Here is a 17,971-nt window from a genome sequence, read left to right as displayed (position 1 = left end):
TTAACCACAGTAAACTTGCCAATTAATCAACCTTCTTCTTTTATGCAGTATAACTATGAACTTACCCTTGAATTGGTATTCTTGTAAATTGTTCTGATGAGTGCAAGGCAAAAAGCTTCACAAAGTGTATTTTTCTTTGAGCAATACATAAGTTCAATACTACCAAACAATTATTTGAAAATACATTGAAAGTAGATGAAATAGCTTTTGATTTAAAATTCTAATGTTGTACGCAGATAAATTACTCTATTTATTTTACTGCTTACACATGGAGGCAATTTCGTAAAAACTTGTAATTTAAAAATATTCTCCTCTCCTGTTACCTTATTTGCAGCATGATTTAAATCTGTGTCCTCTGGTGACTAACCCTTTTGCCAGTGGTTATTTGCTTTTCCTATATGCTTTATGAATTCCTTTCAATTTTTAACACCATTATTAAGTCCTCCCCTAACCTTCTCTGCTGCAAGGAGAATCTATGGCTTCTCTAGTTTCCATATAGGTCTTTCATTCCTGATATAATTGTGGTAAATATGCTCTACAACCTCTTCAAGGACCTTTTTATCTTTCCTAAAATGTGATGCCCACAATTGGACACATTATTCCAGCAAAAGCACTACCAGTAATTTAGAAAAGTTTGCTATAACATTGCTGGCTCCTTTATAATAAGAATTCCAAATGCATTTTTTAACAACTTCCTCAAGTGATCCGGCCATTTTCGAATATACGTTAATGTGTGCTGTATGTGCTGGATCTGATTTAAAAGTTGTAACATAACATTTATATTCAATCATTGCATATTTTTCTTCTTAAATGTCACAGTAAATTTCTCATTTCACTCGTCTATGGCCTTCTGACACTTGCCAGTGTTCTTACTGCTTAAAATGCTTTCAAGCATTGAATCATCTGTGGTCATCGAAATCATGCCCATTCTATCCAGTCCCATTTCACATTTACTGTAACCTAGTGGTCATAACACCTACATATAGAGATTATCATTGTATATTTTCCTCTAGTCTGATAAACAACTGTTTACCATGATGTTCAGTTTGAATCTTTTGGTCAATTTTGTATTCCTGAAATCATAATCACATGGGATTGAATTTTGCAACAATTCTATTCTGAGCTACATTTTATGCATGTGTTCTGGAAGTCCACAATCACAATGTCAACAATATCACCATCACAAACTTTCTCATTATTATTTCTTTGAGAATTCAAATAATTATATTAGATGTAATTTGTCTTAAACAAATTCAAGTTGATTATCGTTTATTAACCTACATTTTGCCAAGCAACAATTAAAGTTGTCCCAAAATTTTGTCTTGCAGATTCTAAAATATTTCACAGCTAATAAACTAGATTTGAATTGTGGTGAACATTGTAATACAGGGAAAGTGAAGCTATTTGGTTAAGATGACACCAAAGCGATCAGGCAAACGACCAGATAATGTATTTTATTGGTACTGGATATGGAATCAATATTGTTCAGGACACTGCAAGAATTCCACTGCTCTTCTTCAAATAATGCGAATAGATCTATCATAGCCATCAAAGCGGAAGATTAGCGTTTGGTATATATCTCACCCAAAAGACAGACGGTTTTACTGTGGACAGTACTCTGTCAGGCCTGACAAACAGAATTTCCTGGCAGACCTCTGAACAGCACCATCAAGCTAAATTGAGGGCGTGAGGCTGAAAATGGTTGTACTGGAACCTTGTACACCTAAGGCTTGAATCGGCCTTGGGAGCAAAGTAGAAGATATAAACAATTCCTGATAAGAAGATAGAAGAAATGCCTATCGTGGAAGATTTCTCTTTAGAAGAAAGAAATGTAAACAATATTTGCATATGTGATCTTGTGGATATTAAGTTTAATAGTTTTGTATTTTTCAGACAGAGATTGGAGAGAGTGAGACAGAGTTGGGTACAGCACTGGATAGAATTCTGTTTAGGCAGCATAAAACAGACTATCAGAGGTTATTGACAAAACTTGAAGATAACGTCCATCTCTGAGCCCTCCTGTGGTCTGTGTAAGAGAATAACTACAACAGTACAATTTCTCCAGCTTTTTCAAAGTTAAAGCAATCAGGCCATTACTGTGGTAGGGCCAGGCTGGCCTGGTAGGTTATAAGGCTGCTGTTGAGTGAAAGTAGGCAGGAACGGTTTCTAAACCTGTCTAATACGTTGGCCCTGATGCAGCATTAGGAGGTCGCCTCCAGTCACCTAAACTGTACCCCGCCTCCTGAGGGCACCTGGATGGCAAATGGAAAATCCCTGTTGGCTTTCTTCAATAAATGACAAGAGGCCATTAATTAGCTGATTTGGCTACTTCCCTGCCATGTCTTCTCATCCCACCTCCAGGAAAGTGTGCAGGGACAGTTCAGAGCCAAGGAACTGACAGACTAGTCAGTGGCACTATTTTTAACATTCAACCAACTCCAGTTTTATCCTAGCCAAAGTGTCAGCCTCAATTAAGGTTATGTGTCTCAAGGGAGGTGCAGGTCCATAAATCTTGAGGCTGAGCGTAAATCACAGATTAAGAGTGATACATGAAGGTGAGAGTGTTTAAGTGAGATGGGAGAAGGGTTTGGTGTAAATAAATGTGTAAGATATTACGATGCCTGGAATTGAATTTATCCATTATTGAAGTTGATTGAATTACAGAAGTGTCAAATTTTCCATGAAATGACTCCCGAGTCGTGATTTTAACTTCAGTAAAATGTTCCAGAGATTACAATACATTAAGGGAGAGAAAAGTGACACAACAGGGTCTTGCGTCAAGCACCTTATTGGTTTTGCTCACAGTGTAGAATTTGCTGAGACGTCTCAGCTGGGAATGTCAAAGGGTGAATTTACTTTTTATCCCTATTTTGTAATTTTTAAACAGAAAAATTTCTACCCACTTGCAGGTCTCTAGGTATTAGATGATATTCTTTTGTCAAGTGGGTTGAAAGGATAATCTAATGTCAGGCCTTTGCTAACCATGATCTTCCATATGACACTGGCTGAGTCACTTTTACTTTGGTTTTTGATTATCAACTTTTTATCAACTAGTGAATGAAATTCCTTTCATTGAACACATACCATTTAGTTTCTATTTTCTGGCTCAGCCACAAGTATCCTGCGTTTGAAGATGTTAGAAATTGTATGCAAAATACTACCAAGCAGGAAGAAGCTTCATACTAACAGGCTACAAATCAAAAACATTTGATCAGCTCTGATATTAAGGATGGTTTTAAAATGCAGATGAACAGAATTATCAAAAGAAGTTCACATTTTCTCATTTACTTTAGTTCCACTGTTCATGTAGAAACACCGAGATAGTTTTAATTTCTTAGTATTTTTAACCTCTTAGATTTCTTCAGTAAAGACTTTCACTGTTTAATGTTTCACATGCAGAAACATAAGATATGTTGGAATCAGTTCAATTAATATTGAGATGTTATCCTATGAGACTCTCATACTCAGTGTTTGGAACAAACATCTCTCAGAACTCTTGCCAACATGCATTACATTTTTTTAAATTATATATGCAAATATTTTGATTATTTTTTTCTTTACAACTGAGCCAGAAAAGTTTTCCTAATTTTCTATATATCTACAAAGATTTTGTTAGTATTTATTCCCTCTTTTCATGAATTAAAAATGATCCACTAATGAACTACAATAAGGATTAACACAGCTTCTCTGTGGGCTGAAAGCCAAGAATCATTCAGTTCAGCACTGGCATAATGGAATATTGTGGACTTATTTTTGAAAAACATGTATAAGCAGTTACATCGAAAAGAACTCTTGCACAATATTAATTGATTTCAATGAACATCATGCTTTGAACAATTTATTTTTCCATTCTTAGGACCTGTTTCCAGGGCTCCTGACTCCTTTTCCATAGTTTCTGATTTTCACCACTGCTGTCTAAAGTTGTGGGCTGGTTCAATTTTGCAATCTTGCGCCCTGCAATCCCAACCCAGCTGCCTTCATTGTGGGGACGGTAATGTTCTATTCCTCTGCAATTTTCATAGAATTGGGCCAGCTTGCAAATGATTTGTGGTTCACAGTGCCTCAGAGGTTTTTTACTTGCATTTTTTTCCTTCATGGAATGTGGACATCAGCCAGCAAGGCCGGCATTTGTTGCCCATCCTTAATTGACCTTGAACTGACCTGCCCACTCAGCCATTTCAAAGGATGATTAAAAGTCAACCACACCACTGTGGTTCTAGAGTCACATGTAAACCAGATTAGATAAGGATGGCAGATTCCTTTTCCTGAAGGACATTGATGAGCCAGATGTTTTCCTGTGTGTGGTTTAAAGTATGAGATTATGTATGGCATCTATTTTCGAGTTGGGGTTTTGAACTAGTGGCATTCAGGGTTTGTTCTGCGTGTACGAGGGCAGTTGATGATTAACTTGTCAGTATTTCTGGGGACATGATTTTATTTTAAAAACAGTATGACAGAAAAACATCCGGGGTAATAATACAAGTTTATTTGGGAGTGTTACGAATGGATAAAGTAAACACTGAAGAGCATTAGTGATAATGGAAACTGCAGATGCTGGACAATCCAAGATAACAAGGTGTGGAGCTGGATGAACACAGCAGACCAAGCAGCATCTCAGGAGCACAAAAGCTGACGTTTCGGGCCTAGACCCTTCATCAGAGATCAGAGTGCCCCTGAGACGCTGCTTCGCCTGCTGTGTTCATCCAGCTTCACACTTTGTTATCACTGAAGAGCATTAGCTGGCTTTCAGTTAGAAGAACTGAGAATTGATTTTGTTTTGCCTAGGCAAAAGACCTGTAGCTTGGAAAGCTTCCGTTTTCAGTGCAAAGAAGTCCTGGTTGGAGTTAGATGTAAAAACAGTTCTTCCTGAAAAGAAAGGACATAATTCAGAACAGATGGGAAATAGGTTACCACAATGTAAAGAGTTTAGTTTGAAAGTTCAAGATTAAAGTATTTAGTTAGAACCATAAATGAGTTGTTCAGGGCCAAGAAAATTTAAGCTAGATGTTTAAAAACTCCAGGAAGAGGGTATCAAACTCCCAAGACCAGGAAGTGAAAGAAAGTTAAATCAAACCTACAGGTGTCTCAGAGAAGGTAATACTCTCTGTTTGAATACTGTAAAACAATGTTATACAGATGAGATTTATTTTTACCGTATCTTTGGAAATCTTAGTTTGATTTATTCCATTTTAATTTTTGAGCAATAAATTCAAATTTATTATTGTTAGAACTGCAACAGCACATGGTTGTTTTCCAGTGAAAGATCATCTCTTAAGTAAAAAGAACACAATATCATTTGTTCAGCAGATTTCAGACAGGGTTCTGACATGTTCCATAATAACATTAGCTGGGAAAATAATTGGGAACCGGTGCTGGATTTAAATTCACTTGATTTAAGAGGAATCTGTGTCATTGCTGTTAAAGTAATGGGCATATAATGGTTCTTGACATAAAGCGGCTACTTTGTGGTGAAGTTTACTGCGAGGAATTTGAAGCGAGCTTTGAATGTTGCTAAGAATTTTCTGGAAGAGGAAGACATAACAGTGCAGATTATTTGAAATCTTTGACTAAAGCTAAACTAAGAGAAAGGAGAAAGAAGTGCTGTGGGGTCAGTGGTTTAGAGAAAAAGAAAATTGAGAATGTAAGCACAATTATGATCTTGGAAGAATTCAGATATGGTATTCTGTAAACTTAAAAACTCACTGAGATCAGTGAAACAGTATCTTTGACAAATACATATGAAATCTTGCACAGATGGGGAGATGGTCATATGAAAAGCCACAGGGTAATTGGAGCAGTAGCAAAGCTATAAATGTCCATTGTAACAAGAAAGCCACTTGCTGTCAGTTCAGTGGCAGCGGATTGTGATAGTTGGGATGTCTAAGAAATCTTCAGGGAAGACGGGGAGCCTAGATCACTGAAAATATTTATAAAGGAGATCAATACATTTTGAAATATCAGGGAATGAGGGCTATGAGGAGCGTGCATGAAAGAAGAGTTGAGGCCTTTGGTAGATCAGCCGTGATCTTAGTAAATGGTGAAGCGGGTTTGCGGAAGTGAATGATGAACACACTTCTTACATTTTTATCTTCTTCTGTTCAAGGGACAAGGAATGCATTAGAAACCCAAAAATCTATGACTTCCTTTCATGCAATGCCTTTCTATATTTAAGTATCACTATATAGAGGAGAAAACAAATAGGTAGAGATGCAGTGAGAGTGAGAGAGAGAGAGAGAGAGAGAGAGAAGAAAAAATGGATAATGATAATACAGGGAGCAAGAAACGCCGATAATGGGGACAATATGCAAGTGAAGAAGAGTTTGCTGTCCTGAAAACAGCAAATGTCATGACAGGCAAGGAGTGTGGGGCTGGGTAAAGCACATAGACAAGAGTGTTCAGGTTCTAAAATTATTAAACTCAATATTGAGTCCTGAAGACTGCAGGATCCCCAAGTGGAAAATGGGATGCTGCTCCTCCAGTTTGCACTGAGCCTTGCAAGAGCACTACTGCAGGCCTGAGACAGAGATGTCGGCCAGGGAACATTGGAATGCGTTGAAGTAGCAGGCAACTTGAAACTTGGGATCATTTTCCCAGACAGAACATAGGAATTCCGCAAATTGGTCGCCCAGTCAACCACCCCATCTATCCTGTCTTCAGCATATTATACCATCTTTTCCTAGCTATTCATTGTCCTGAAGAAGGGTCACAGGATCTGAAATGTTAACTCTGCTTTCTCTCCACAGATGTGATCAGATCTGCTGAGATGCTCCAGCAATTTCTACTTCTGTACTCAAATTCTTTATTCCAATGAGTTGTGAACACTCAATCGTTAAAGAAATTGAAGTGAGATTTTTGCATACCAGGGAAATGAGAGAATGTAGAGATTGAGTCAGTAAGTGGAATTGAGGTAGATGATCGGTCACAATGACATTGAAAGGTAGAGCATGTGTGTAATTTTGTATGGAATTGCTGACATCGCTCCAATGGGTGGGTGTCAATGAGTAAATAACAGCAAACATCACGTTACTTAGGTGAAATAATAACAGAAATATGACGATCCCCAAAAGCAAGAATCTGTGTTTGCATTAAATTTTGAAGGAACTGCTTATACACTAGGACTTTAAAAAATCATGAATCCAGAATTTCAGGAGTTCCATTCCACTGGTGCCTCAGCAGAAATCCCAGTTGCTCATAATGATAGATATAGACCTGTTAAGTGGGTTGGGGGGATTAGGATGAGCCTGAGGTTTGTGGGTGCTTCTGGGAGAGATAGTCCACCTGACAATGTTACTTCAGAGTTATATATGCTGGGGAGAAAAACAGGGTCTTGCCATCTACTTCAACAGTTGTAGTGATGCCAATGAATGACAAAGAAAACATCCTTCTTAACTGCTGTTTTTCTCCTAAGGGAATAAATAGTCTTTCATCTTCTGGAGAAGCCTTGGTAAGATCTTCAATAGAGCTCAGGACCATGCTGTCCCTCAAATTTATAGGATGGTAGCATTTCAGCACATTGGAGGTGAGGCCAGGTGCAAATTCTGAAAGTTACATGCTGGTATATTAAAGTATTTTCATTGCGGTGCAATTTTTGTCAGTGGTCGGAACAAGTGGCAGACACTACACCCGAGCAACAGAGGCAGCCAATTAGGGTCAACTGAGGATCCACTTTGGGCTGGTATGCAGATGCCACTGGGATAATTCCTGTGTTGGAGCAGCACCTTGATGTGTTTCAAGGCCAGCAGCAACTTGGAGGTGACCTCGCAGTAATAAGCCAGAAGCCCAGCAATCCTTCATCATGCTGGTTTCACTATAGAGCTACATGAATCCAAAGGTCAGATGCCCATTCCTAACAAGGAATTTCTCCCCGACACTGATGGTCTAAAGTGCTGTGAGCCTTCCTTATCTTTAACTCTTCAGCAGGCTTCTGAAAGTGCCTCTATCTTGAAGCATTCTCACACTCCCTTGCCTGTATCACAAGCAGTTAGAGAAAAGTATTCCACTTAGAAAAAGCAGATAACAATTTGAATCTGCAGCATGGGAACACCTTTACATATCCATCCACTGGTATGATGGGTAAGACAGATGGTAAATTTAACTGATTCACCATGACTGGAGTTCTGAATGCAGTTTACAAGGAACAGAAATGTCACGGCCATTTGGTGCCAATCACTGACAAAAATGCACAGTGATGAAAACACTTTCAGGGACCAACCCAGGACCAACTTTCAAAACTTGCACCTGTCCCAACCTCCAATGTGCTGAAACATTTCCACCCTATACATTGATAAGACGTAACGATGCATAAGTTCTATTGAAGCATGTTCTCCTCATATCTGTGTGGATTTTCTCCAAGCCCTCCAGTTTCTTCCACAGTCCAGAGATGTGAAGGTTAGGTGGATAGGCTGTGCTAAAAAAAAAGACCTGTAATGTCTGTGGATGTGCAGATTCAGTGGGTTAGCCCTGGTAAAAGCACCATGTGAAGATGTGGGGGCGTGTCAGTCTGGGTGGGATGCTCTTCAGAAAGTTGGTGCAGATTTGATAGGCCAAATGGCCTCTTACTGCACTGTAGGGATTCTATGACTCCAGGATCTTATAATGGCTGACTTCTACCCCAAATTCTGAACCTCTCCAGCCTGGTAATACCTCTAGGTCCCAGCCATTCCTTCCTCTGTCTTTTCCTATATTGTTTAATTTCCTGCACGTGTCAATTTTCTAACAGCACCCATTACAGATCTCATGGTCAGCATGGTTGAAATATACTTGCATGTTTGGTTATATAAAACATTTATTTAACTCTGTGTATAATTTTGTATTCAATACATCTTTTGGGCCATATTTCTATTTTTCAATCACAATTGTAGCACATCCATAAATTCTAGTCGATGAATAGTTCATTGTGATTAATTACGCAATCGTATGTAATGTTATGAAAATAAAACATGCGTAGACTGCAAAATAGGAAGCAGATGAGGAATAAAATTTTTCAAGTAAATATAGATTGAAGAAAAATGAAGTATAATTAGAAAACTTTTCTTGTGATATTGAAAGAAAATTTAAAAAAAGCTAATGGAACCTTAGCCTTTATTGCAAGAGCATTTGAGTATGATAGTAATGATGTCTTACTTCAATTATATAGAACCTTTGTTGGACTGCACCTGGAGTACTGTGCATAGTTTTGCTCTCCTTACCACAGGAAGGATACTATTGCCAGGGAAGGACTGCAATTAATGTTCACGAGATTGTTCTTCGGATGACAAGACTGGTGTTTCAAAAAAAGACTGGGCAAACTTGGCCTATTCAAAGAATGAGAAGTGACCTCATTGAAATCTATAAAATATGTAAGGATATTTAGAACAGATGCAGAAAATTCTGGAAAAACTCAGTAGGATTGGAAGCATTCACAGATAGCGAAACAATCTATTCTCCTAGACCCATATGACAACAACACCGACTCTGTTTCTCTCTCGTTAGATGCTGCCAGAACTGTTGAGTTTCTCCAGCATTTTTAGTTTGTTTCAGATTTCCAGCATCTGCAGTATTTTGCTCTTCATAGATGCAGGTAAGATGTTTCCCCTGGTTGGGGAATCTTGAACCAGGGACACAATTTAAAAATAAGTGGCAACAAAAACAGAGTTGCTGGAAAGACTCAGCAGGTCTGGCAGCATCTATGAGGGAGAAAACAGAGTTAGCATTTCGGGTCTGGTGACCCTTCTTCAGAACTTATTTTTAAAAATAAGTGGGCTGTCTTTCAGGACCAAGATGAGGAGAAATTCTTTTACTCAGAGGATTTTGAATCTTTGCAGTTCTCAACCCCAGAGGGGTATGGAAGCTTAGTCTTTGAGTCTGCTTAAAGAGGAGATTGAAAGATTTCAGATTAACTGTGGCTTTAAGGTTTATGGGGATAATGTCAGTAAAAGGCATTGAAATGTTCAATCAGCCCTGATTGTATTAAATGGCACAGCAGCCATGACAGGCTGAATGGCCTATAATTAGCTATACAGTGGGATCATTGATATTGCTGTCAGTTAATGCTTGACATGTTATACTGCAAAGATGAGCTTTTATTGCCACTGGCTCTCTTACTGATCACTTTAGAGTATTGGAAGTTACCGTGGTGCCTTTATCCTTGACAATTCTCAAGTTCCTGCTTCATTCAAACTGCTGAATGCCACACAAAGATGGCTGCGCAGAAATGAGGACTACCCTTTCTAAACATGACTGATGACTTCTTTAAGGAACCTCCTGACTGAGGCAAAATATAGTTATAATGTTGTTCTTTGATCTATCTGGCCAATCATGGAATGAAGTCTGAATCAATCCAGAGGGACTTCAGATGGAGCATGCAAAGTGTGCTCTACACAACTGGAGCAGCCAAAGATGAGTTGTTATGGATATTAAGGAGCTGGGAGATTGGCACCAGTCTTCCAAGGAGGAAAATAAGGATGTGAATAGGAGGAACATCACTTAAGCCATGTCACAGCAGTGCAGCATCGAGCACATCAAGTCAGGCAGAGCTTAATTGACACCCACTTCCGAGAGATTAGAGTTGAGTATCATTCACAGAATACAGATACTTATGCAAAGACAAGCAGCCCCTGTGTACGTGTTGAAGCGAATATTGCTTCTTTTGTTGGCTCTTTCATCACCTTTCCTGTTGTGCAATAAAATATTACTTCATCAACTGTTTGAAGATTTAAAATATATACTGCTTTCACATTCAAGAATGACAACATTATCTGTTCTGATGGGTGTTAGGAAAGATTAGCACTCAGGCAGGGTTCTAATGTAGTGCCACAGAAAGCTAGCTTCTGAGATTTCTTTCATGATAAGGAATCCAAGAGCTGCATACTGAGCTCTGCCATCACCATCGGCGATCAGGGGCATCCCAATACAAGCCCTTCTCACCCACGCATCATTGTTTAGCCCTCAAAGTCTATGATTCACACACACTGAGTGTGAGTATGTAATGCTGTAGAATTCAGTACTCCAAAGTTATGCAGTTAGGGCTTAAAACATCTTTTCCAACTGTAACAATGTGCTATGAGGCAGAGCTTGAATGTTGATTGAGGATGAGGTCTCACTCTTCCTCACAGTGGTGCTCAGGCCCTTGTAAGCCACATAGGTAGAATTAAGCCTTGCCCCCCAGAGAAGCATGCATTCATAAATTATTACAGGGCCACACATAAAGTGGCAATTGGTGTGGAAAATTGAGCAGAAGTAAGAATCTGTCACAAGTTCTCAAAACAAGTTTGCAATCAGTAATACTGTCATTAAAGTTGAGTGTCTTGGTTACAGTTATGAACGTATGGGTTGAAGGGTGTTTGAAATCTTTAGCTATTTAGAGTGTTTCTTGGAAATAAACGAAGACTCAACACGTTAACCTCTATCCTCCTCTAGATGAATGAAGAGCAGCTTAACTCTGACACTGTGTCCAGTGAACCCAATCCTACAGCTGAAATGGTAGTCAATGGCAGAGGTTCACCTGCACATCTGCCAATGTGGTATACTGCATCAAGCAGAGGTTCACCTGCACATCTGCCAATGTGATATACTGCATCCACTATACCCGGTGTGGCTTCCTCTACATTGGGGAAACCAAGCGGAGGCTTGGGGGCAGCTTTGCAGAACACCTCTGCTCGGTTCGCAATAAACAACTGCACCTCCCAGTCGCAAAGCATTTCCACTCCCCTCCCATTCTTTAGATGACATGTCCATCATGGGCCTCCTGCAGTGCCACAATAATGCCACCTGAAGGTTGCAGGAACAGCAACTCATATTCCACTTGGGAACCCTGCAGCCCAATGGTATCAATGTGGACTTCACCAGCTTCAAAATCTCCCCTTCCCCCACCGCATCCCTAAACCAGCCCAGTTCGTCCCCTCCCCCCACTGCACCACACAACCATCCCAGCTCTTCCCCTCCACCCACTGCAACCCAAAACCAGTCCAACCTGTCTCTGCCTCCCTAACCTGTTCTTCCACTCACCCATCCCTTCCTCCCACCCCAAGCCGCACCTCCATCTCCTACCTACCAACCTCATCCCACCTCCTTGACCTGTCCGTCTTCCCTGGACTGACCTATCCCCTCCCTACCTCCCCACCTATACTCTCCTCTCCACCTATCTTCTTTTCTCTCCATCTTCGGTCCGCCTCTCCCTCTCTCCCTATTTATTCCAGAATCCTCACCCCATCCCCCTCTCTGATGAAGGGTCTAGACCTGAAATGTCAGCTTTTGTGCTCCTGAGATGCTGCTGGGCCTGCTGTGTTCTTCCAGCCTCACATTTTATTATCATGGTAGTCGAACAGGCAGGTGAAGATTGAAGATGCACATGTTTACAGGTAAAAGATTTTACTTACAATTCACTCTAACCCACGTTACCTATGTTACCTCAGAGGGATTTCTTTTGTTTTGCTTTCACATAATATCCTGGGTTCTGCATCTGTAGTACAGCCTATTAGCCTTGAAAATTTGGTTTGAGGACCCAGAGGGTGTTGGTGTTTAAAGGGCCCAGACATACTGGCAGTTTTCTTGCCCAATGGAGACTCATCCTTCTTGGCTGCAACTTTCAAGGGATTGAGGATTGCAGACAGGGTGGAGGTGGATGGGCCTGGCACTTCTGGAGTATCTTGAGAAGACACAAAAGGGGGAAGCCTGTGTGTGCTTCATCCTCGATCTGGATGTGTGGTGGCACCACCCTATCTCCTTGAGAAGCAGAGACACTCAGAACAAAGTCAATATTCCTCGTTGTGTTCTCACCTTGTTGCTGCTGCTGAGCAACAACAGCTAAAACAATGGAGTGCAGATCTATGTTTGTTCTCGGCAGTCACTGAGCTTTCCACAGGGCCTGGCATTCACCAACCTGTCCATTAAGACAATCATCTCCATGTAGGCTTGAGTTAGCATGGGACTGATAACTTTGATGGACTCCCCCATTCTTCAATCTAGTCTTGCACAAACCTGACAGATATTCCTGTGACTGTCTGTATGCATGTACAAAGTTATTGATGGCCGATACTATTGGCTATTTTCTGCATGAAGATGAGCAGGAGCCTTGTCTATGACAATCTCCTAAGAGCCAGCCCAGAGCTTTTCTTCCTCAACCAACTCAGAAGATGTGCCAGTGCTCACCTGACTATGCTCCAAGGTTTAATCTAGATAAAGTACTCACCCAGAAGAAAGTCACTGAGCTGGTAGACGGAGCAGGGAAAAGACTTATCAGTGCATCCTCTAAGAGATCTGTGATTTCGTCCTCAAAAGTGGAGGAAGAGCTGATGAGGGGCTGGCATCTTCGGAGCACAGGCTGTGTAGGTACCACTGGTGCATGCATAAGAGAATTTTTTCCACAGTAGAGGCAGAATTTTGATCATATTACATACATGTTGTTAATGGGACAGCAGTAGAGTAGAGCGGAGCACTGTAGAATACAATGAAGCCTATTTAGTTGCCTCAGCATGGATTTCTCAGCACCCCATAAGCATTTTCTAATCTCTCCTGCTAGTTCAAGTATCTTCTCCTTGTAGGGGATGAGAAGATGAATGTTGGCAGCCATTAACTGACTCTGCCTGTTTTGGCATATTATGAGTGAAATCAATGTGGTTGGAGGAGCTGTTCTTGGTGGTGCAGGAGCAGCAGAAGTGGTGAGGTGCCTAGAGTGAGTGAGCAAAAATGCAGAGAGCTGAGAAGGTAACTAATTTTGGAGGATGAGGCAGATGAGAGCCACTAATTGGAGATGCTGCATGCAAGTGAAAGAGTCTTAGCTTCCATGGAGGTGTGCACAATGAGAGTAAATGTGAGGTAGCACACAGAGTGGAGTGGTCTTTACCTCCTTGCAGAATTCAGAAGGTCACTGACCTTCTTATGGCGCTCTTGCTGCTTTCTTATTACTGTGGAAACAGAACTGACCTGGAAGATGATTTCCATATTGGCAGCATCTGGTGTCATGGTCTCTAAAGATGGCTCTGAGGAAAGAGGCTGACCCTGTTCTCCATCTTCTCATCCACCAGAACCTTCAAATTCCTCTTGGGGATTTGGGGTTTGAACTTCCCTGTAAAAGCCACCTCCTTTCTCATGTGGTTAAACAATACTCTTGGAATGGTAGCCCTTAGCTTGCAGCATTTGTGTAGCTGTGCATTAAATATGGTTATTGCAACATCAATGCTGAAAATCCTGGCATTGGTGAGAACTTCTGCCTCTGTAAGGCTTTGATTCAATGTGAATCCCTTGTGGAGCCTGAGTGCATAATTAATAAAGTTGGCAGGGGAAGAATGTGAGCAGCAAGTTAACATGGCACACAGAAGGAAACCCTTGACGAAATCATGGAAATTGACACAGCCAAAATATGGGAACATTCCACATATGGTTTCATTGCCATACCAAATCCCATTCCTTAGCTACTGACTCCATCCCTCTCTTTGGCCACAGTCTGACAGAAAATCTTCACATCCTTGGTATAATATGTGATCCTGAGACAAATTTCTGACTTCATATACATGCCATCAGAAAGTCTGTGTATTTCACCTCTCTAAATTTATCCATGTCTCAGGTCATCTGCTAATAAAACCCTCATCCATGCATTTATTGACTCTGGTCTTAACAATCCATATTTTCCCCTTTGTAAACTTTTAGTCATCCAAAACTCTGTTACCTACGAGTTAATGCATGCCAAATTTCGCTCTGTGGCTGCTGACCTATGCTGGCATCTCAAACAACATCTTCATTGTAAAAGTCTCATCTTTATTTTCGAATCTTCCCACAACTTTGCCCCTCCTGCTCTTCCAGCTATGCCACACCTTTATTTGTGCACCTCTAAAACTGGCCTCTTGAGCATTTCCAATTCTAGCTGCTTCACCGTTAGAACAGATTAAAATCACAGCCTACAATGATTAATGAAGGGTATCAGCAGTTGTGTTCCACAATAATGCTGACTACCTGGCTGGCTTCTGCACATACATACATTTTATGGTTTTGAAACGGTTTATGGTTTTCTGCAGACCAATCATTTCTAAAAACTGAAACAACACCTATAAACAATTAAGGCTGAAATTTGATAATATCTTGCTTGCCACATAGACACAGCCTTCTCAATATTCTACCAACGTTGAATGAACACCATCAATACATGTCATAAATCAAGACTAGTACATAAGGTACGGGATATGGGTCAAAATTTCACATTTTGCAAGCATGACTTAACATTTGTCTTAATTGTATCTATTTAAGCTAATAGTTGGGTTTATGTTTCCATCCTGATTAGTGTAAACTCCAGTTGCTACACGTGTAAATGCTGGAAGATCTTCTCTTCCTTGTTAGCTGCTGGTTGCATCATCATCCTAATAAGGAATGTAAAAGACCAGTTTTTATACTTTCCTTGCTTGTATATAGAAAACAGACAGGTTGCTGAATGGATGGAAATAATAGCTTTGTGCAAATGTGTAATTACCAAAGATCCAGCATATTAATTTCCAGATATGCTGTACAAATGCAAAATTGTGACCTGTACCTCGTTGCTCTAAATATTGTCTTACCTTTCATAATTGTATGAGCTTCATGTTGTGTTTCATGTGGTGATACTTGATTTGCAACCTCATCAGAGGCCTTAAAAAGATTTAAATAAATTAAGTTGATGAGAAATTATGTTAAACATTGACAAAGACAATCATTTTGAAATAATACTGTAGGTAGACAAAAAAATAAGTGTTTTGGTGAAAGGCACGCACAACAATCCAAGCTAGTTGTTTTCAGTTATTACATTCAAATAATCTCAGCAAACATTCCTAAAATTAAGAACTCATTCCTGTCTGTAAACTGATACAAGTTAAATGACACAAGACATCTCACACTTGCATCAGAAGTTGAAGCATTGTGTCACATGTGGATACAGATAAACAAGATAAAACAAAGAAATGGTTTTCAAAGGCAACTGGTTAGACTCTTATAATTAATGTGTATGATTTGAATAGAAATTAACTGCAGGATTTAAATAAACAAGTGCACCTATGCTATATATACATTCCTATTGGTGAAAAAAATCACTGACAATACAAGTAATTTTTCCAATTAAATCTGGATATGTTGTTGATTACAATAATTTGTATAAATTGTTGCGAATTGAAACCGGCAAGGTTTACTCTAATGTCTGAATTTAAAACTGTTTTAGTAGCAACTTGCGCTAGATGTAATCCATAATTTTAAATAAAAGAACAATAGGAAAGTATTAATATATTTAACATTTCTAACTGCATATTCCAAAGGGTTTTACCTTTTAATCTTACATATACTTAACAGAGTTACTGGCAAATCTGTACATTTTCATTTCATCCTTTCAACATCAAGTGGTAAGCAGCAAAAACTGGATCACACATCAAAGACTATGCAGGGCTCCAAGTCATAGAGTGATTCTTCCATTTCACAGATTGAATTCAAGCAGGATATCAAAGTGCTACCAAAGAACCTCAGGTCTTTACAGAGAAAAGGGCTTTAACATCTGTAGAATGTGAAGTGCAAGACAAATCACCTCAGGGAAATGCTAGCGTTTATTCACAGCAGCAAATTTCCAGCCTTTTGATTCTCTTATTCACTGTACCACCCTGTCTCTCTACAGAACCAATTCTATGCAAGCAGCCTTTTGTCTCAACGACTTCAAACATTGCTGTAGTGGTTTCATGTTAAGATAGTTTGGTAAAGCTGCTCTGAATACATCTGAAACCTAGGTTTTTGAAGTGTATGTGTGTATGTGCGGGGGTGGGGGAAGAGATGTGTACAATTACATTAGCACTATTTTAATTTTACCTTTTCATCTTCCTCATTCTTCTCCTCAATGTCTCTGTGTTGAGTTTCTATGTAATTGACATGACTGTGAAAAATAAATAGAAATATGAAAGATTCTAAACTCAAAGAAATATAAATATATTTATAAGCAACAGAAGAACACCCAATACCACATTAATCAATGAATTGCTATTATATATGCAGAATGTTTGCCAGAATGGCTTTGCTGACTTCTTCATCAAGAATAAAAAGGATCATTGATGTGGTACAATTTACATCAAAAGCACACCATATGCACTGAAGCCTATGCTGATCAAACTGACTTGTTTAATGACATTCAGTCTTAAGTACACTGGGTGTTGCTTTACCAGCAGTACCTTACAAAAGATTGAAGTAAATGGTTTTCTAGCACACTGAAAAGCATTCCATTAAAAGTGAATTTGGAAAGCAGACTTAAATAATTACTTCTGGAGGGGAAGTGGCGGGAAATAGTGTACTTCAAGCCATGCATTCAAAAATAACTTTAAACAAAATCAGCTGTGACTTGCACTGACAGGAAGTTTCATTTTTGTTTTATTATGTTCCAGTATTTATGCATAAAGAACAGTGGGGAAAGAGAGATTGATCACAAATTAAGTTTAATATTAAACATAATGTCGTGGAAAATATAAAATTAGGTTTAAAATTAAACCTACATTTACATTTTTCATAATGTTTCTCTCACTTTTATATCAACCAGTATCACTGGTATTGTCAGTGCTTCAGCAATGATAGGCATTTTTATTTAACATTTTTAACACTAACCATCATTACAAATAAGTAATCACCACTTTCCTGTTCTAACTGTTATTTCTGTGCTGGATATGGATTCAGAGGCAATTCCTCGTCCAAGTTGGGGAAGGGATGGTATTCTGAGTTTGTCACTCATCTTACATCCACATAGACATATTGCTGGCAAGGGTTGCTGTTCAATGATCACGTACAGGAACACTGCTTGATTTGTATCCCTTTAACCAAGTCATGCTGGTAAATAATAACAGCTCCACCACTGCCCCAAGTTAAATTGAGCCAATTCCACAGCATCCTGAATGTTGTTGGGTTAATACCATTGAATTTAAAAGTGCTTTTGTGGGAGACAAGTATTGGAAAGTCCCAAGGACGTCTAGTATGCAAAAATAAGGCCTAGCGTTAATATGACTTAGGG

The 17,971-nt window shown here is 39.4% G+C and overlaps 1 protein-coding gene across 9 annotated transcripts in view; it reads right to left on the bottom strand.

The window, feature by feature from the left end:
* Positions 1 to 17,971, bottom strand: part of myo3b (myosin IIIB) — a 583,195-nt gene that overhangs the window by 74,465 nt on the left and 490,759 nt on the right. For all 9 annotated transcript variants that reach the window (XM_059647251.1, XM_059647253.1, XM_059647249.1 and 6 more), the window contains 2 exons: positions 16,789 to 16,852; positions 15,525 to 15,594 (listed from right to left, as the gene is read on the bottom strand). In XM_059647251.1, coding sequence (XP_059503234.1) covers positions 15,525 to 15,594; positions 16,789 to 16,852 — 134 coding nt within the window. The remainder of the gene's footprint in view (positions 1 to 15,524; positions 15,595 to 16,788; positions 16,853 to 17,971) is intronic.

The sequence above is a fragment of the Stegostoma tigrinum genome, chromosome 7, assembly GCF_030684315.1.
Source record: "Stegostoma tigrinum isolate sSteTig4 chromosome 7, sSteTig4.hap1, whole genome shotgun sequence".
Classification (NCBI taxonomy): Eukaryota; Metazoa; Chordata; class Chondrichthyes; order Orectolobiformes; family Stegostomatidae; genus Stegostoma; species Stegostoma tigrinum.
The sequence above is the reverse complement of the archived record's forward strand: the minus strand, read 5'-3'. Positions and strand labels throughout refer to the sequence as shown.